The 14,997-nt window shown below is 45.9% G+C and overlaps 1 protein-coding gene across 6 annotated transcripts in view; it reads right to left on the reverse strand.

Moving 5' to 3' along the window:
* The window catches only part of PTK2 (protein tyrosine kinase 2), a 202,993-nt gene that overhangs the window by 107,661 nt on the left and 80,335 nt on the right, over positions 1-14,997 (reverse strand). For all 6 annotated transcript variants that reach the window (XM_018563617.1, XM_018563616.1, XM_018563615.1 and 3 more), the window contains 4 exons: positions 14,814-14,921; positions 13,584-13,701; positions 5,358-5,388; positions 1,306-1,358 (listed from right to left, as the gene is read on the reverse strand). In XM_018563617.1, coding sequence (XP_018419119.1) covers positions 1,306-1,358; positions 5,358-5,388; positions 13,584-13,701; positions 14,814-14,921 — 310 coding nt within the window. The remainder of the gene's footprint in view (positions 1-1,305; positions 1,359-5,357; positions 5,389-13,583; positions 13,702-14,813; positions 14,922-14,997) is intronic.

The raw sequence follows: 14,997 nt of genomic DNA on the forward strand, positions 1-14,997 counted from the left end.
CATGATGGGGTCACACACTGGTCAAACTTTGGACAAGACATGCTGACTCGGCCACAATTTGGCCAGGGTATGGTCAGCTTTACTGCTGGAGCATACAACCTCATGGCAAAAGTTTGGTGAAGACCCTTTTCTGTTCTAGCATGATAGTGCCCCGTGTACAAAGCCAGCTCCATAAAGACATGGCTTGCTTAATCTGGTGTAGAGGAGCTCGAGAGACCTGACCTCAACCCTACTGAACACCTCTAAGAACAATTGGAACTACGATTGTGGGCCAGGTCTTCTCATCAGTACCTGACCTCAACCTCACTGAACCCCTTTGGGTAGAATTGGAACTACGATTGTGGGCCAGGTCTTCTCATCAGTACCTGACCTTAACCCTATCGAACACCTTTGGGTAGAAGTGGAACAGCGATTGTGGGCCAGGTCTTCTCATCAGTACCTGACCTCAACCTCACTGAACACCTCTGAGAAAAATTGGAACTACGATTGTGGGCCAGCTCTTCTCATCAGTACCTGACCTCAACCTCACTGAACACCTCTGAGTACAATTGGAATTACGATTGTGGGCCAGGTTTTCTCATTAGTACCTGACCTCAACCTCACTGAACACCTTTGGGTAGAATTGGAACTACGATTGTGGGCCAGGTCTTCTCATCAGTACCTCAACCCTACCGAACATCTTTGGGATGGAACTTGAACCCCAGCTGGAAGCCCCGTCTTTCCACTCTCTTTTGGAACACAAATTCCCCTAGAAAAACTCCAAAATCTTGTGCCTGGAGACTGTTAAAGCCAAAGAGGTCAACATGGTTTTGGAACAGATGTCCAACAAGCTCATGTAGATGTGATGGTCAGGTGTCCGCAAACCTTTGACCATAGAATGTACCAACCAATTGGCTATAATGGTTCTCAACTACCGACCTGGAACAAACATGTAGATTTGAAAAGTCCGAAATTCTTCTCGGCACACTTGTTCAACTTCTGTGACGCAAAGTATTGAAGCAAAAGGGTCAGCATTAGATCCCGGCAACACTGAGAGGTCAGCAAAGGTAGCCATCATGTTTCTCTAATAAAAGGCTTGCTTTACATAAGCCCATCAGGTTACTGGAAGGCAATATCAAGCTAGTAAAAATAAACACGTCTATAGCAAGCACCTCAAACTATAAGAGAACCACAGGAGTCAGCATACTCTGTTCGACAGCATCCACCATATACCCCTTGACGCCTGAACCTGTCCAACAAGACAAGCACCTCGTACACATTCAGAAAAGTTTTACGACAATACTTTAAATCGGCTTCTGTTCCTACCTGAGACGGAGACGGCGTGTGGTCTCAATCCATGTTTCTCACTGTTGGCGAGCCTGTAGGAAGAGAGAGGATTGCATCTGTGAATGGTGCACATTCTCCGCACTCGCATAGACGCTGCATTCACTTTCTCAGGCTACCTTATGCAATGAGCAGGACCGATCCATTCCACAGCAAGACACAGAGGGTGGGGTGGTGGGGGAACAAGGCACAGTATTGAAAGACGGCGGGGGTAAACACAGCTGGCTCCACCCACCGGGCTGAGATTTAACCAGGAATTGACTGCAGAGGCAGCACGTCATGGAGGATATGTCAGGAATTTACTCATTTTACAGCCAGGCTGCAGAAATGACACAACTTGTCATCCGTTAACTCGTTTCAAGCAGGGTCGGCTTCAACTAGAATTTCCTGAAAGATCCCTTCCACGGGACCCCGCGTCTCAGAATACTGGACTATTGTCAGGGACAAGGGCTACAAAGGGCAATTATACAGGACGCTGTATGCACGCCGCTTATATGTACATAAAGCATATGTGGCTTTTACTTCCTGTGTTTTCTGGACACCCGAGCCAGTTAACCCTTTCAGGGCCCAGAGAGTATTTGGCTGCTGCATTAACAGACTTTGTGCTGTTTTCAGTTCTAGGAGCCCTTAAAAGCTGAACTCCAGGCAGGAGGCTAAATACACAAATGAAACACAGCTAGCTATTTTACCTGCCAAAGAGATTGTGCTTACGGCAATCCTATGTTGAGATTTACATAAGTCTGCCCAGTGGCATTCCCAACCTTATTTGCCACCTGAAATGGCAGGAGAATGTCGGAGCACACTACCAGGGAATTCACAGAATTCTGTAAAAATGAAGACTGTGCCCCGACAGATTCTTTGTAAACCTCTGATCACATCGAAAACATGTGCAACTTCACCAGGGGCTGCTCAAACGTTTGCATATGACTCTCCACACAGTTTTGGACAGCCGTGACTTGCTGCATGTGATCAGAGCATTGCGCAATCTTACCCAGCTAACACAGGCCACATACAACCTTGTAGGTCACCCCACAGGCCTCCATTGTTCTAGCGTTTGACCACGAAATTCCATAATCAAATGCAGGTGATTTTTGGTTGTGCAAATCATGCGAGTAGAAACTGTTTAGCTTAGATGGGATCACTGTAGCCTGAGAGCCATTGTCTATCATTGTGTGTCTATTCTCAATATTTGTACCCCCAGGTCTTAGGGAACCCCTGCTTGAGTGAATTCATCAGGGATCAGTGGGAAGAATGCTCTCCTTATAGTGATTATAATGTCACCCTTATAGACAGCTAAAGAGATCATTGGTGTCATGTTGCTTGGCTCTTAGTGGCATTAGACCCAGAACCATGAAGGCATCCTCATATGGAAGTAGCAACCAGCGACCTCTGGAGGAACCCCTACCAACCTCTGGAGGAACCCCTAGCAACCTCAGGAGGAACCCCTACCAACCTCTGGAGGAACCCCTACCAACCTCAGGAGGAACCCCTACCAACCTCAGGAGGAACCCCTACCAACCTCTGGAGGAACCCCTACCAACCTCAGGAGGAACCCCTACCAACCTCAGGAGGAACCCCTACCAACTTCAGGAGGAACCCCTACCAACCTCTGGAGAAACCCCTACCAACCTCTGGAGGAACCTTAGGGTTCCAGAGAACTCTGGCTGAGGATGGTTGTGCTAGTGCTTGAGCAGTGTGGCCCTGAGGCATGATGGGCATTTTCCGGGTGGTGAAATCCAGCAGGGAATGCCATAGAGTCTATGACTCCTTATGGCACATACAACATTGCCTATATCCCTCCAAGCAGCAGGAAATCAAAAGGAAGACTTTAAAGTGTATTCATGACCGACATACAGCAATTAAAGTGTTTGCACAGGACACACAAAGCAAAAAAACAAACAAAAAAAACAGTGACCTCAGTCCCTATTTTATTGCAGTATGTGTGCCCGCTCAGTATATTCATTCTGTTTGTCTTGGTGATCACTGTGGCCAGGTCAGAAAGGGGCCGATTTGTAAATCTTAAACCCAGCGTATAGCTGCACGAACGGCACTCCCCCCTCTGGATGAAGCCGAGGACCATAGGAAAATCCTATGCTCCTTAGCTCCATCTAGTGCCAGTAGTGCTGCCTGAACAGCATTCACCCACCTATATGATAGGTGGAAGATTTAGAAATCAGCACCAACATGATGGGAAGATCCAACATTTGTTGTCAATGGAATAAGAGGTGAGGTGGAAACTTCCAAAACTGTATCTTGTGTATCACTGGGCTGTAGATCCTCCAATCATCTCTGAGTTGGTGCTGACACTGTCCTTAAGTCTGGAGGGGGGCTACTTTTGTTCCCCATGGTGTGTGTGTTGTTAGGTAGTCACCGCTCCAAGCTTGCTCCCGGGATGGACTACAATCTCAATACAAATTAGTAAACTAAACATGAGATTGTAGTCTATCCCTGGAGTGAGCTTGGAGTGGTGACTACTTTACAGCGCACACAGGGACCAAGGAGAACAAAAGTAGCCCCCCTCCAGAAGGAAGGACAATGTCAGCACCAATTCAGAGATGATTGGAGGATCTACAGCTGAGTGATACACAAATAAGATACATGAGGGGAATTTATCAAAACTGGAGCAGACAAAATCTGGAGCAGTTGCCCAGGGAAACCAATCAGCTTCTCTCTAGTTTGTTCAGTTAAGATTTGAAAATGAAAGTGAGACGCTGATTGGTTGCCAAGCAAAACAGATGACAAACACACTCATCAATTTGTCCCCAGCTTTACAGTAAGGTGCACACGGAATGGGCTTTAAACAGTAAAATGTGCCAGGAAAACTTTTTGCTATTTTGCTGATTGGTTGCCATGCACAGCTGCTCCAGATTCTGTCTGCTCCAGTTTTGATAAATTCCCCTCATTGATGTTAATAATTAAGGTTCTTGAATGCATTTTTAACATTTAACTTCTCAGTTTAGTGTTTTTCTCTTGGCTCACATTGCCATCAGCTTTCCTTTCCTCTTTATACCATGGGCAGAGAGTAGCCATGTTTGCGCCATCAAGGCGGCATGCACCCATACTGGGACCACAAGTCTCATAACTAATAGGGCCTCTTTTGCATGGCTAGTAATGACATTGCCCCTGTAGCCTGGACAGCCATGGGGGGTGTAAATGATAGCAAGACGAGACCGGAAATTGCTGTGCGATGCTGCTTCAGATTACTGGAACTGAGGGAACATTAATGCATCAGCTATATTAGGAAAAGTGGTTCAAAGACCAAGGATGGGCAACTGGACTTGCTGTATTTTTCTTGAGGATGTTTCACTGGTCATCCGACCAGCTTTCTCAATTCAAAAAGACTTGTACAAAAATTAAGTACTCGATTATCTTCAGAGGAGTGACCTTTTCCCTTCAGATGTAGGTACGCTGCTGAATCCTGACCAGAGGGTTTGGCTCTTCTATGCTGTGCCATATGCTGGTGTAGCTGCTGTTTTGTTTCACCGACATACAATTCTGAGCACTCCTCACTGCACTTGGCGGCATACACAATGCTGTTCATCTTGTGTTTTGGCGTTGGGTCTTTTGGGTGAACCAGTTGTTGCCTCAGTGTATTGCTGGGTTTAAATCAGACAGGAATGTGATGTTTTTTAAAAACCATTCTGAGTTTCTCAGACACCCCAGCTACATATGGGATGACCAAATTCTTCCGCTTGTCATGCTTTTCACTGGATGACTAGTGAAACGTCTTCAAGAAAAATACAGCAAGTCCAGTTGCCTTGACTTATTTGTTTACAGATATACCATGACCTGGATGAATGAGAACCTGCACAGACCAAGGATGGGGGGACTCCCATCACATTCTGCCAGCCTAGGTATGTTCAGAAGCTGGAGTTCTGCTTACATTTCAGTGGGAAAGGGAAACGGCCAGAAGAAATGGAGGTAGAGTATCAGATTCATATTTCTCAATGAGGAATTCCAACAAAGAACAGTATTCCTAATACATTGAACAGTTCCTATAGACATATAAAAGGATAGTAAGAGAAGTGACTTACTTTGGTATGGAGGGAAGCGCTCTTTCGCCTTCTGTACAAAAAAGCAAAAGGGGAAAAAAAAGGAAAAAGGTGATTTTAGTTTTATTTTTTATCAAAACACGATAAATGTCAAGACAATGACATACATCCAAGTTCAAGTTATCATTTGTGTTTGATTTATAAAGGATTTCCCAGCATCAGAAAATGAGCATGTCTGATCAGGCAGAACACTGGAAGGAGATGAGGAAGAGGAGATTAATGCTGAAGATTAGATATGGATACAGAGAGATATGGAAGACTCTTGGAACAGAGATCCAGCCCAGAATAACAACGCATATGCCATATAAAGATAAATGAACAAAACCGGCGTGTGTGTGCATGCATGCGTGTGTGCTGCACTATTCACCTTCAGTTCAGAGATTTACCCTGCAGTATATTTCCTGCAGCTACAAGGCTGCGGTCTGATGGCCAGCACCATCCAATCCACTTCCTCTGACTCAACCCATGTCCAAAGTCTGTGACTAGACAGTAAAGGAGATGCAGGACAGTGATAAGCTCATCTCTCCATCACTCTGATCTCTCCTCCTATCAGCTCTGATTGTCTCCCAGTGCTGCCTCTTCCTCTCACACTCCAGCCCTGCTGTACAGGCCGGACAGAGCTAGCAGCTAATGATCAGCCAGCTCTGCCCGGGTATGGTGACAGCGGGCCGGCGGCTGCTGTCAGACTACAAAGGAAACCGATCAAGGAGATTTCCTCCATCAACAGTTATAACATTGATGGAGGAATCGGTTCTAGTTTGTTTGTTCTGTATTACATTTTTGTTTTCTGCATTTAGATTCAGACATAACATCACCTGGCGGGCCACTTTAGCATGCCATGGGTGCTACGGTAACCCAATTCATCAAAGTGTATCAATACAAAATGTGTGTGGCCCATATCAATCAGATTCTCGCATTCCTCTCCTACTGCCAGACACAATGAAGAACGAGCACAGCCCTTCATTCACACACTATGATAAATGAACACAGAAGATTTTACTGCAGGGGAATCTGTCATTGTGAGGGGATTCATTGTTCAGCACACAGCTGAGTAGTCGTCCTGTAAGTCTACTAAAGGGCACAGCTCCCAAATGCACTTCTTCTACACCCAAATGCTTCTGTGTTCTACTAGCCGGCACAAAATTCTTCTTATGTAAAAGTATTAATAAACCCGCAAAACAGTTACACAATCAGGCTGATGCTAAATATAAAAAAAGCAAAACGGCTTTCTCATATGGCTCCATTTTTTTTTTTTTACTTCACTATTTTTTTTACATGGCGCCCGGCTTCCTGACTGGCCAGAAAGCTGGCTCCATGCTATCTAGTGACGAGAAGCATGGGGACGGCTCTAAATGTATCAGACAACTTCAGTATTAAACCGAGGCTACCAAAACAGCTACACAACAAGTGTGATACCAAATATAAAAAAGCAAAAGGACTTTCTCATATGGCTTAATTTTTCAATACTTTTTATCGGACTATTTTTTTTATTACTGTAAATGTATCAGACATCTTCAGTATTAAACCGAGGAACAATGCCAGCAACAGATTGGCAAAACGAAACCATTTATTTCTAAATTAAGCCTTAAAAGAGAACTATGGGGTCAGTGTTTTTCCCCATAGTTCTCTTTAGGGCAACGGGAGGACATATACTAACGTCCCCCGGTGACCCAAAGCTCAGTTTAACGCGAGCTACAGCCCGCAATATACTGAGACGCCGCAGCCGGGAAGGATCCCAACATTACTGTCTGGATTCACCCAGATGCGTGAGTGACAGCTGGCTCTGCCTTTCTAGAGGCAGAGCCAGCTGTGCCCGCCCCCTCTCCCATCTGTTCTTCCAGTCAGCGCTGGAGGATCGGAGCGGGGAAGGGGAGAATCCCTGCAGGGAGCCGTGAGTGGCAGGGAAGTGAGCGAGCGACGGTATGGGTTCGCTCACTTCCCGATCTATTGAGCCGACGTGTGACAGTTTCATTGTCACACGCGGGCTCAATCTATGAGGATGAGTGGCTTCCTGACTGGCCAGGAAGCTGGCTCCATGCTATCTAGTGACGAGAAGCACGGGGACGACTTCCCTGCTAATCAGGAAGCCAGGTGACGAGTCATTACACGACGCCTGGCCTCCTCAATGGGACTTCCAGTATTTGGTATCGGCGAGTACCGAAAAGAAAATATTGCTACTCACACTCCATACCGAAAAACCGGCATCGGTGCAACCCTAGCCCTAACCCTTCTTTGTTGAGTCAAGAATGAAAAGAAACCACTTTTTATTGTCACCAATGTGTCAAGGATACAAGCGAGGAGAAACTCTCCAACACAAAGAGCAACAACAATCAGAGAAAGGTTCGGCCTCTTCCCTGACTTGAGCTAGAACTGGATTTGAACCCTTTTTATGTTACAGTATTCCATTTGTTGTTTTCCTCTTTGTATTTTGCTACCAATTGATAGCCATTTGTTTATCCTTTTCTAATATTTGGCATCAGGCTGGTGGTTTCAGTTCCGACGTGCCAATTGTCCTTGAGCAACCTGCATTCTATTCTACTGTGTATGTGGCCCTCAGATCAAATGAAAGGGAGACTCCATTATTTATGAACTACGCAGGATGAGCCTGATCAGATGTTTTTGAAATACCTGTTACATAAACATACATGTTATCACCCTGAGTGTGTGGATAAAGACTGTGCTGAATAAAATATCAGAGTTGCTGACTTTCATTTTAAGAGTTGCCAACTGTCATGATGTTATGGCAATGACTGTACTACCTGGCGGGTATCTGCCCTAAAACAAGCACACAGATCAGGGCTTATGACTTCCCTAGCTGCATGCTTGCTCCAGGTAAGTGACTTGCTAACGCTGAACTATAGCCGAAAATGTAAAAAAAATCCAATTCAGTGAAATGTATGCCCTGTGTATAGCTGGGAAGATGTCCTTTGCATTGCACTAGTGCCCCTGGATTGCAGTGAAGAGTACAGATACTCCTCAGCGCCATCTAGAGGCTTTAGTGGCATGTGTACAGCATCTGTCCAGCAAAGTTCTACAAACAGACCTCTAGGAGTCCAAGTAGTTAGGGATGCACCGATACCGTTTTTATGGTATCGAGTACGAGTACCAATTGTTTTTCGGTACTCGCCAATATCGAATACTGACACCGGTGCCGTGTGCCCCGATTATCAGGAAGCCAGTGTTCTATCGAAAGAACACCGGCTTCCCCTCCCGAGACTGCCTGGCTTCCTGATTGATCAGGAATCAAGGCTACCTAGCAACAAGTGAAGCCGGCTTCCCGACCAATCATGATGGACGGAGCATGAAGCCAGCTTCCCGACCAATCAGGTACCGGAAGTGTCGGGTTAGGCATCGGAGCATTTGGATGAGTACGAGTACTCGCCCAAATACTCGACATCGGCAACGATAATAGCATCGGTGCAGCCCTAATATTAAGTATAATATGTCTTCTCTTGCAGGTACCTACTATTAAGTTTTGGGCAATGACTGTGTTGTTTTTATCTGAAACAAACTGTAAAACATTATAGGGACCATTGCCCCCTGCATGCATTAATGTAGAATGTTGCCTCAAGCTAATGACATCAAATGACATCATATGACACGGGGCTCAGATGGAGAGGGGTCTCCATTAGGTCTCCAGTCTGGCCTGAAGATCTTTTGCTATATAATATAATCCGGCACAATGTTACAGCTGAGAATAAGCTGTAATATAGAAATAAAAGCGCCGACATTGACTCTTCCTGCACATGTTACAGAATATCACATTTCACCTGTCCCACCGGGAGCCAATTACAAGCAATCAAAACATGAAACGTGAGAAATAACCCGAACCCACCAGAGGATTGCAACGTCTGTTTATAGAAATGCGGCCGACTCACAAAGCAATGAGTTTAATAATGTGATCAAACTGCGGGGGCCGGGTGAAAAGGACGAGGATGATCGGAACACTTCATGTTTTCTCTCACATTCTGACCTCGGGGAGAAATACGCACTTCCAAACTGGGGCCGGTCAGAAAAGCCATGCCTGACTAACCCAAATTATTTGTTCTGAAGTGGACGCACTGAAATATTAATGTCATGGATATATATTAGGGATGCACAGATATTTTTTTTTTCGGTACTCGCCGATACAGATTACCGGAAGTCCCATTCAGGAAGCCAGGCAGAGTGTAATGACTCGCCACCTGACTTCCTGATTAGCCGGGAAGCCGGGCAGGGTGTAAAGACTTGCCACCCGGCTTCCTGATAAGCAGGAAAGCCGTCCCCATGCTTCTTATCACTAGGTGACGAGAAAGCATGGAGCCAGCTTCCCAGCCAATTAGGAAGCCGGGCAGCGTGTAATGACAGGTTCCTGGGAGTAAAGGCAGCAGCATTGTTTTGCTGGAAACAAAATCAATACATGAATGTAAAGAGCAAAAGATAAGAACGGGAATAGGGTGGAGTTGTATAACGCAGCTAGGCCGAGCTGACAACACAGCTGGTAATTTCAGTGCAGCAGAGGCAGTGTTGACTGAGCAATACAGGAAGCCAGAAGCCTCATTGAATTTATGGCAGGATCTATTTTTATGTACGGATGTACAGAGATAAAAGAATAGAAATAGCGGGTCTGAAATACATTCTGTGTGGTGAAAAATAGGGATGCATACATACCGATACTAGTATCGGTATTGGTGCTGAGTATTTGGGCGAGTACTCGTACTCACCCAAATGCTCCGGTGCCTAGCCTATACGTGAGCTTCCGGTATCAGGAATCATCACTTGTGACGAGGGAGCATGAAGCCAGCTTTCTGGCCAATCAGGAAGCTGGGCAGCATGTAATGACTGGAGTTATTGCACACACCCCCGGCTTTCTGATTGGCCAGAAAGCTGGCCTCATGCTCCCTCGTCACCTGGTGACAAGGAAGCATGGAGACGGCTTCTCTGCTAATCGGGAAGCCGGGTGGCTAGTCTTTACATGCCGCCTGGCTTAATGGGATTTCCGGTATCGGTATTTGGTATCGGCGAGTATCCGGAAAACAAGTATTGGTACTCGTACTCGATACTGAAAAAACTGTATCGGTGCATCCCTAGTGAAAAAGCTGACCCAGGTTCTCACCAGTGATGGTAATATGACCAAAAGCCTTGGCCTGCGGGCTGACAAGACAAATGAAATCTGCCCCCTCCCCAACCTGCATACACTCAATAGAATGCTTGTGTTAGTTTAAGGGGCCCCAACAAAGAGCAATACTTCCCTCACACCGCAGTGCCGTAGGCTTCCTCCCTGCTGGTTTGGGTATCGACGGACTTCTCCCATCTTTTTGATATCATCACATACAATGTAGAACCTGCACTGATCGTGGTGATGTTGAGGGCCTGCGCTTTTGAAGCTGGAGCAAAGAAGACAAGCGTGCCCGCTGCTATGTGAGGAAAAGGAAAGTATTGCTCGCCATTAAACCCCCCTAGACTAAAAGGGCAATGTTTTGTGCATATGCAGGGGGGCGGAGAGACAGATTTCATTTATTCGACCAAACTGGAGTTAATCTTGAAGGGTTCAGACTTTCATGATCTGTGGTCCCTCAAATCAGATCGATTTAAACGGATGTGAAACATAAACATGTCTCTTGTCTGATTTGTACCATTGATGTCCCAGAGCCAACAATCCGTTTCCAGCCAGGACTGAAAAATGACAGTTGGAGAAGAAAAATCTAAATGCAATTGGTGGCCGTGGGCCATTATTATTCCTCGCTCAGGATAAATGCAGCCAAGAGACCTGCAAATGTTCCTGTCTGTTTCACAAAGTCTAAATGAACCATAACAGTAGCTGAGCTGGTAGGACAAGTCCCCGGAGCCAGGAAGCCGCTTCACCTGAAAAAATCCAGCTGCCAACGGTCTTTTTTTAGAGCCTTGTTCAGTCGGTGTCCCTGGATATACTTCTAACCCAGCTTTATGAAATGAAAACAGACTAACCTGCCATGTTTCTGGATCTACTGATTTACACTTCTTAGGCCGCTACATTCTGTATGCTGCGCTGCACACTGATACCACTAGTAAGGAATTTGGAGAGACGAGCACGCCTCGGCTAGTTCATTTCACAAAAGACAAACATGGACGGTAGATAATCAATCACAAAGAATGATGTTATATATCATGATCCATGATGCTGAAAAAACTGTGCGTGTGATAATAACCACTTGTATAGTTTCAGTTGTTGCAAACCCACACAACCTCTGGGAAGAGTTGCTGTAATATGCTGAAGGGCTTGCATATACTGGTATATACTGGAATGTGTACGCCCTTCAGCGCTGTACTTAAAGCCAGCCCTCCAATAGCAATATCTTGGAAAAATTATCATGTACGCACCACACTGGGTGTGCAAATTACCATTAATAAGCTCCATGTTATGTGTGAAGGACGGCCACAAATACTACCCTGCAGCATGCCCGCTCCTACGCACAACGCCGTTCTTCCGGACACTGCTGGGAGTGAGGGACGCAACTTGAGCGGTATAGTGCTCCGGTACCATCCCCGTCTCCCTACTTGTCCATTCACAGACTGTCTTGTATTTATTTCAAAGAATACAAGGCGCTCTGTGATCAGAGGCGAGAAGGAAGGAGCGGAGATGTGACTGGAGTACTTTACTGCTCGAGTCCCATCCCTCCCTCCCTCCCTCCCCGCAGCACCTGGAAGAGCAGCATTAGGTGTAGGAGGTGGCATACAGCAAGGTAAGATTTTTATACTTTGCAGCCGCCCTCCACACAGAACATGTGTCTTTTTAATGATAATTTACACACCCAGTGCAGTGTGTAAATTAGGGATGCACAATACCGGTATTTCGTACGAGTACCGATATTTTTTTTCGTTATTCGCCGATATAGAATACCGGAAGTCCCATTCAGGAAGCCAGGTGGCGTGTAATGACTCGCCACCTGACTTCCTGATTAGCCGGGAAGCGTGTAAAGACTCACCACCTGGCTTCCCGATTAGCAGGGAAGCTGTCCCCATGCTTCTCGTCCCTAGGTGACGAGAAAGCATGGAGCCGGCTTTCTGGCCAATCTGGACGCTATGTAATGACGCGGCGCCCAGCTTCCTGATTGGCCGGGAAGCCGGCTCCATGTTTCTCCCTCGTCATAAGGTGACAAGGGAGCATGAAGCCGGCTTCCCAACCAATCAGACAGCCGGGCTCCTCGTCATTACACGGCGCCCGGCTTCCTGATTGGCGAGCTTCCGACCAACCAGGAAGCCGAGCAGCGCAACATTACACGCTGCCCGCCTTCCTGATTGGCCAGGAAGCCAGCTCCATGCTCTCTCGTCACAGAGAGCATGGAGCCGGCTTCCCGGCAAATCAGGAAGCCGTGCAGCGTGTAATGACATGCTGCTTGGCTTCCTGATACCGGAAGTATCGGGCTAGGCATCAGAGCATTTGGGGCGAGTATGAGTACTCTCCCAAATACTCAGTATCGGTGCATCCCTAGTGTGAATGATCATATTTCCTGGAGTTTAGCTTTCAGAGCAAGCTTCTTGATATTGGACAGCTGCTTTAGCTTCAGCGCTGAAGGATATACACAGCCCAGTATACGTAAGCAGTGCAGCATCCTCTGGAAAGTCCATAAGGCTGCTCTTCATACTTTCCCCATCACTGACTTGGTACAACATTGCGGGGGTGAGACTTTATCAGTGCATACTAATACCTGGCCAGTAAAAGAACTGAAGCCAGGGAAGTCGAACTTTCCGTAGCACCTTTATTTCTTTCTAAACACGTCTTTTTTTTTTTAAAGCATTTTCTTAAACTCTCCCTCCATACATTCTACATCTTCATTAGAGAACCAGCAGGATTGCACAAGACAGTGATGAATTACACAAACCTTCAGCGGTTCTGATAAGCTCCGTGCTCTCCATAACAGCCTCATAACAATTTAAATACACCGCAATAGCATGAAGCCCGCTCAGACCAGAGGTTTCTTCTCGGTGGTGATATGCTGTTGCTTTGATCATGCAGAATACAGTAAACAGGATATCAGGCCTGTTTGCAATAGATTGTGTGCCATGCAGTGTTGGGACCGTCCGATCCCTCCACTGTGCTAGACACAAACAGTAGACGTATGAACATGCAGAGTCTTCTATTTTGCAACCTGGCACATACACCGACGAGCTCTAATTCTGTCTCTCTCCCGGACTCCGAGGACACCGGGTGGTTTGTCAGCCGGAACTGAGGCAAAGAAATCAATTTACCTTTCTGTGGCCTGATGATAAAGGATTCCGAGGCCCCGCTGACAAGCCGACAGTATCCATCTATTAAGTCCGCCATGTTTTCCGCGATGGTGAGGGACGGGGCTGTCACAGTGAGAGGCTGGGGAAAGGAGGATGGAGAAAACAAAAGAGGCTTTATCATTCTGCTAGATCTGTCAGCTGCACACTGATGTGTCAAGGACATAAATGTAATACAGGGACGACCGTGTTCACTTATTAACTCCTGCAAGCCTGGGGGGTCAATTAATTTATAACAGAACTCCAATCAGGATAAGATGACTGTACACACACTGTATATGTCATTTCATTAATGTTTGCTACATCTGTATATGTTCACGAAAGTATCATGCATTTGGTGTTTTTATTAGAACGCTTGTTTGCTAATTTTAACAATAACTTTTTTTTTTTAATTCACTACAGGTTTCATTGGATGGATTGGAGTATTTCCCTCTATCCATATTATATATACACATGTTGTGGTATTTCGGTGTTTAAAAGGAAATTCATAAAGCTTATTAGGGCTGCAACCAACTAATCGATTATTATTGATAATGATAATAGCTGTCAACTATTCTCATTATCGATTAGTTGGTTGGATCCCCTAGCTCTCTTCTCCATGCTGGGAGGAAGGCACAGCAAGCAGTGGGCGGGTGCAATAGCCATCCTGCAATTTGAAATGGCCAATAGCAGGCTGTCCATTTCACCCGCCCACTACCTGCTGTATCATTCCATGGCTGAAGCTATTCAAGTGCCATGTGCTTACAATACAATTATTGGGGGGGGGAAAATATATATATATATATATACACTCCCACCCACAGTGTGATCGGCCGCACTGGAACGCACGCTACCGCAATGCCGTGTGTTCCAGTAAAGTGCGGTTGCAAAAAATTGTGCATGCAATCCTCCTCTAGATACCGTACTGTCAGTAAGCAGTGTTGCTCTAGCACAGGAAGTTTGCTGCTGGCAGATTAACAGATAAAGAAAAAATAGCCTGAAAAAAGAAAACGAATGCAGCTACCACCTCTAAGGACTGGAACGCTGCAATATATCACATATCTCTTTTTGCGTTTAGATATACTTTAGGCTTGTACCGAAGAACATGTGCAGAACAAGGGATTACTGTATGTTACAGATTTCCTGTAATTAGTATGGTTGTTGCTCCTGTTATCACATCTCCGGTTACAGCAATACTCAGGTCACTATAATTACCTCCGGGGCTCCGGCAATATTCAACTGTAAGATCCCTTTCCTGTCTTTATCTTCACTGCTGGAATACTGGATGGTCTGCACCTGAGTGAAGTCTGCAAGGTGGGTTGGCTAGAGGAAACAAAGATACATCACATAAGGTAACTCTACAGAATTGATGACTGATGTGTATTAGAGAGAGAGAGAG

The sequence above is a fragment of the Nanorana parkeri genome, unplaced genomic scaffold, assembly GCF_000935625.1.
Source record: "Nanorana parkeri isolate BGI_ZX_2015 unplaced genomic scaffold, ASM93562v1 scaffold680, whole genome shotgun sequence".
NCBI lineage: Eukaryota > Metazoa > Chordata > Amphibia > Anura > Dicroglossidae > Nanorana > Nanorana parkeri.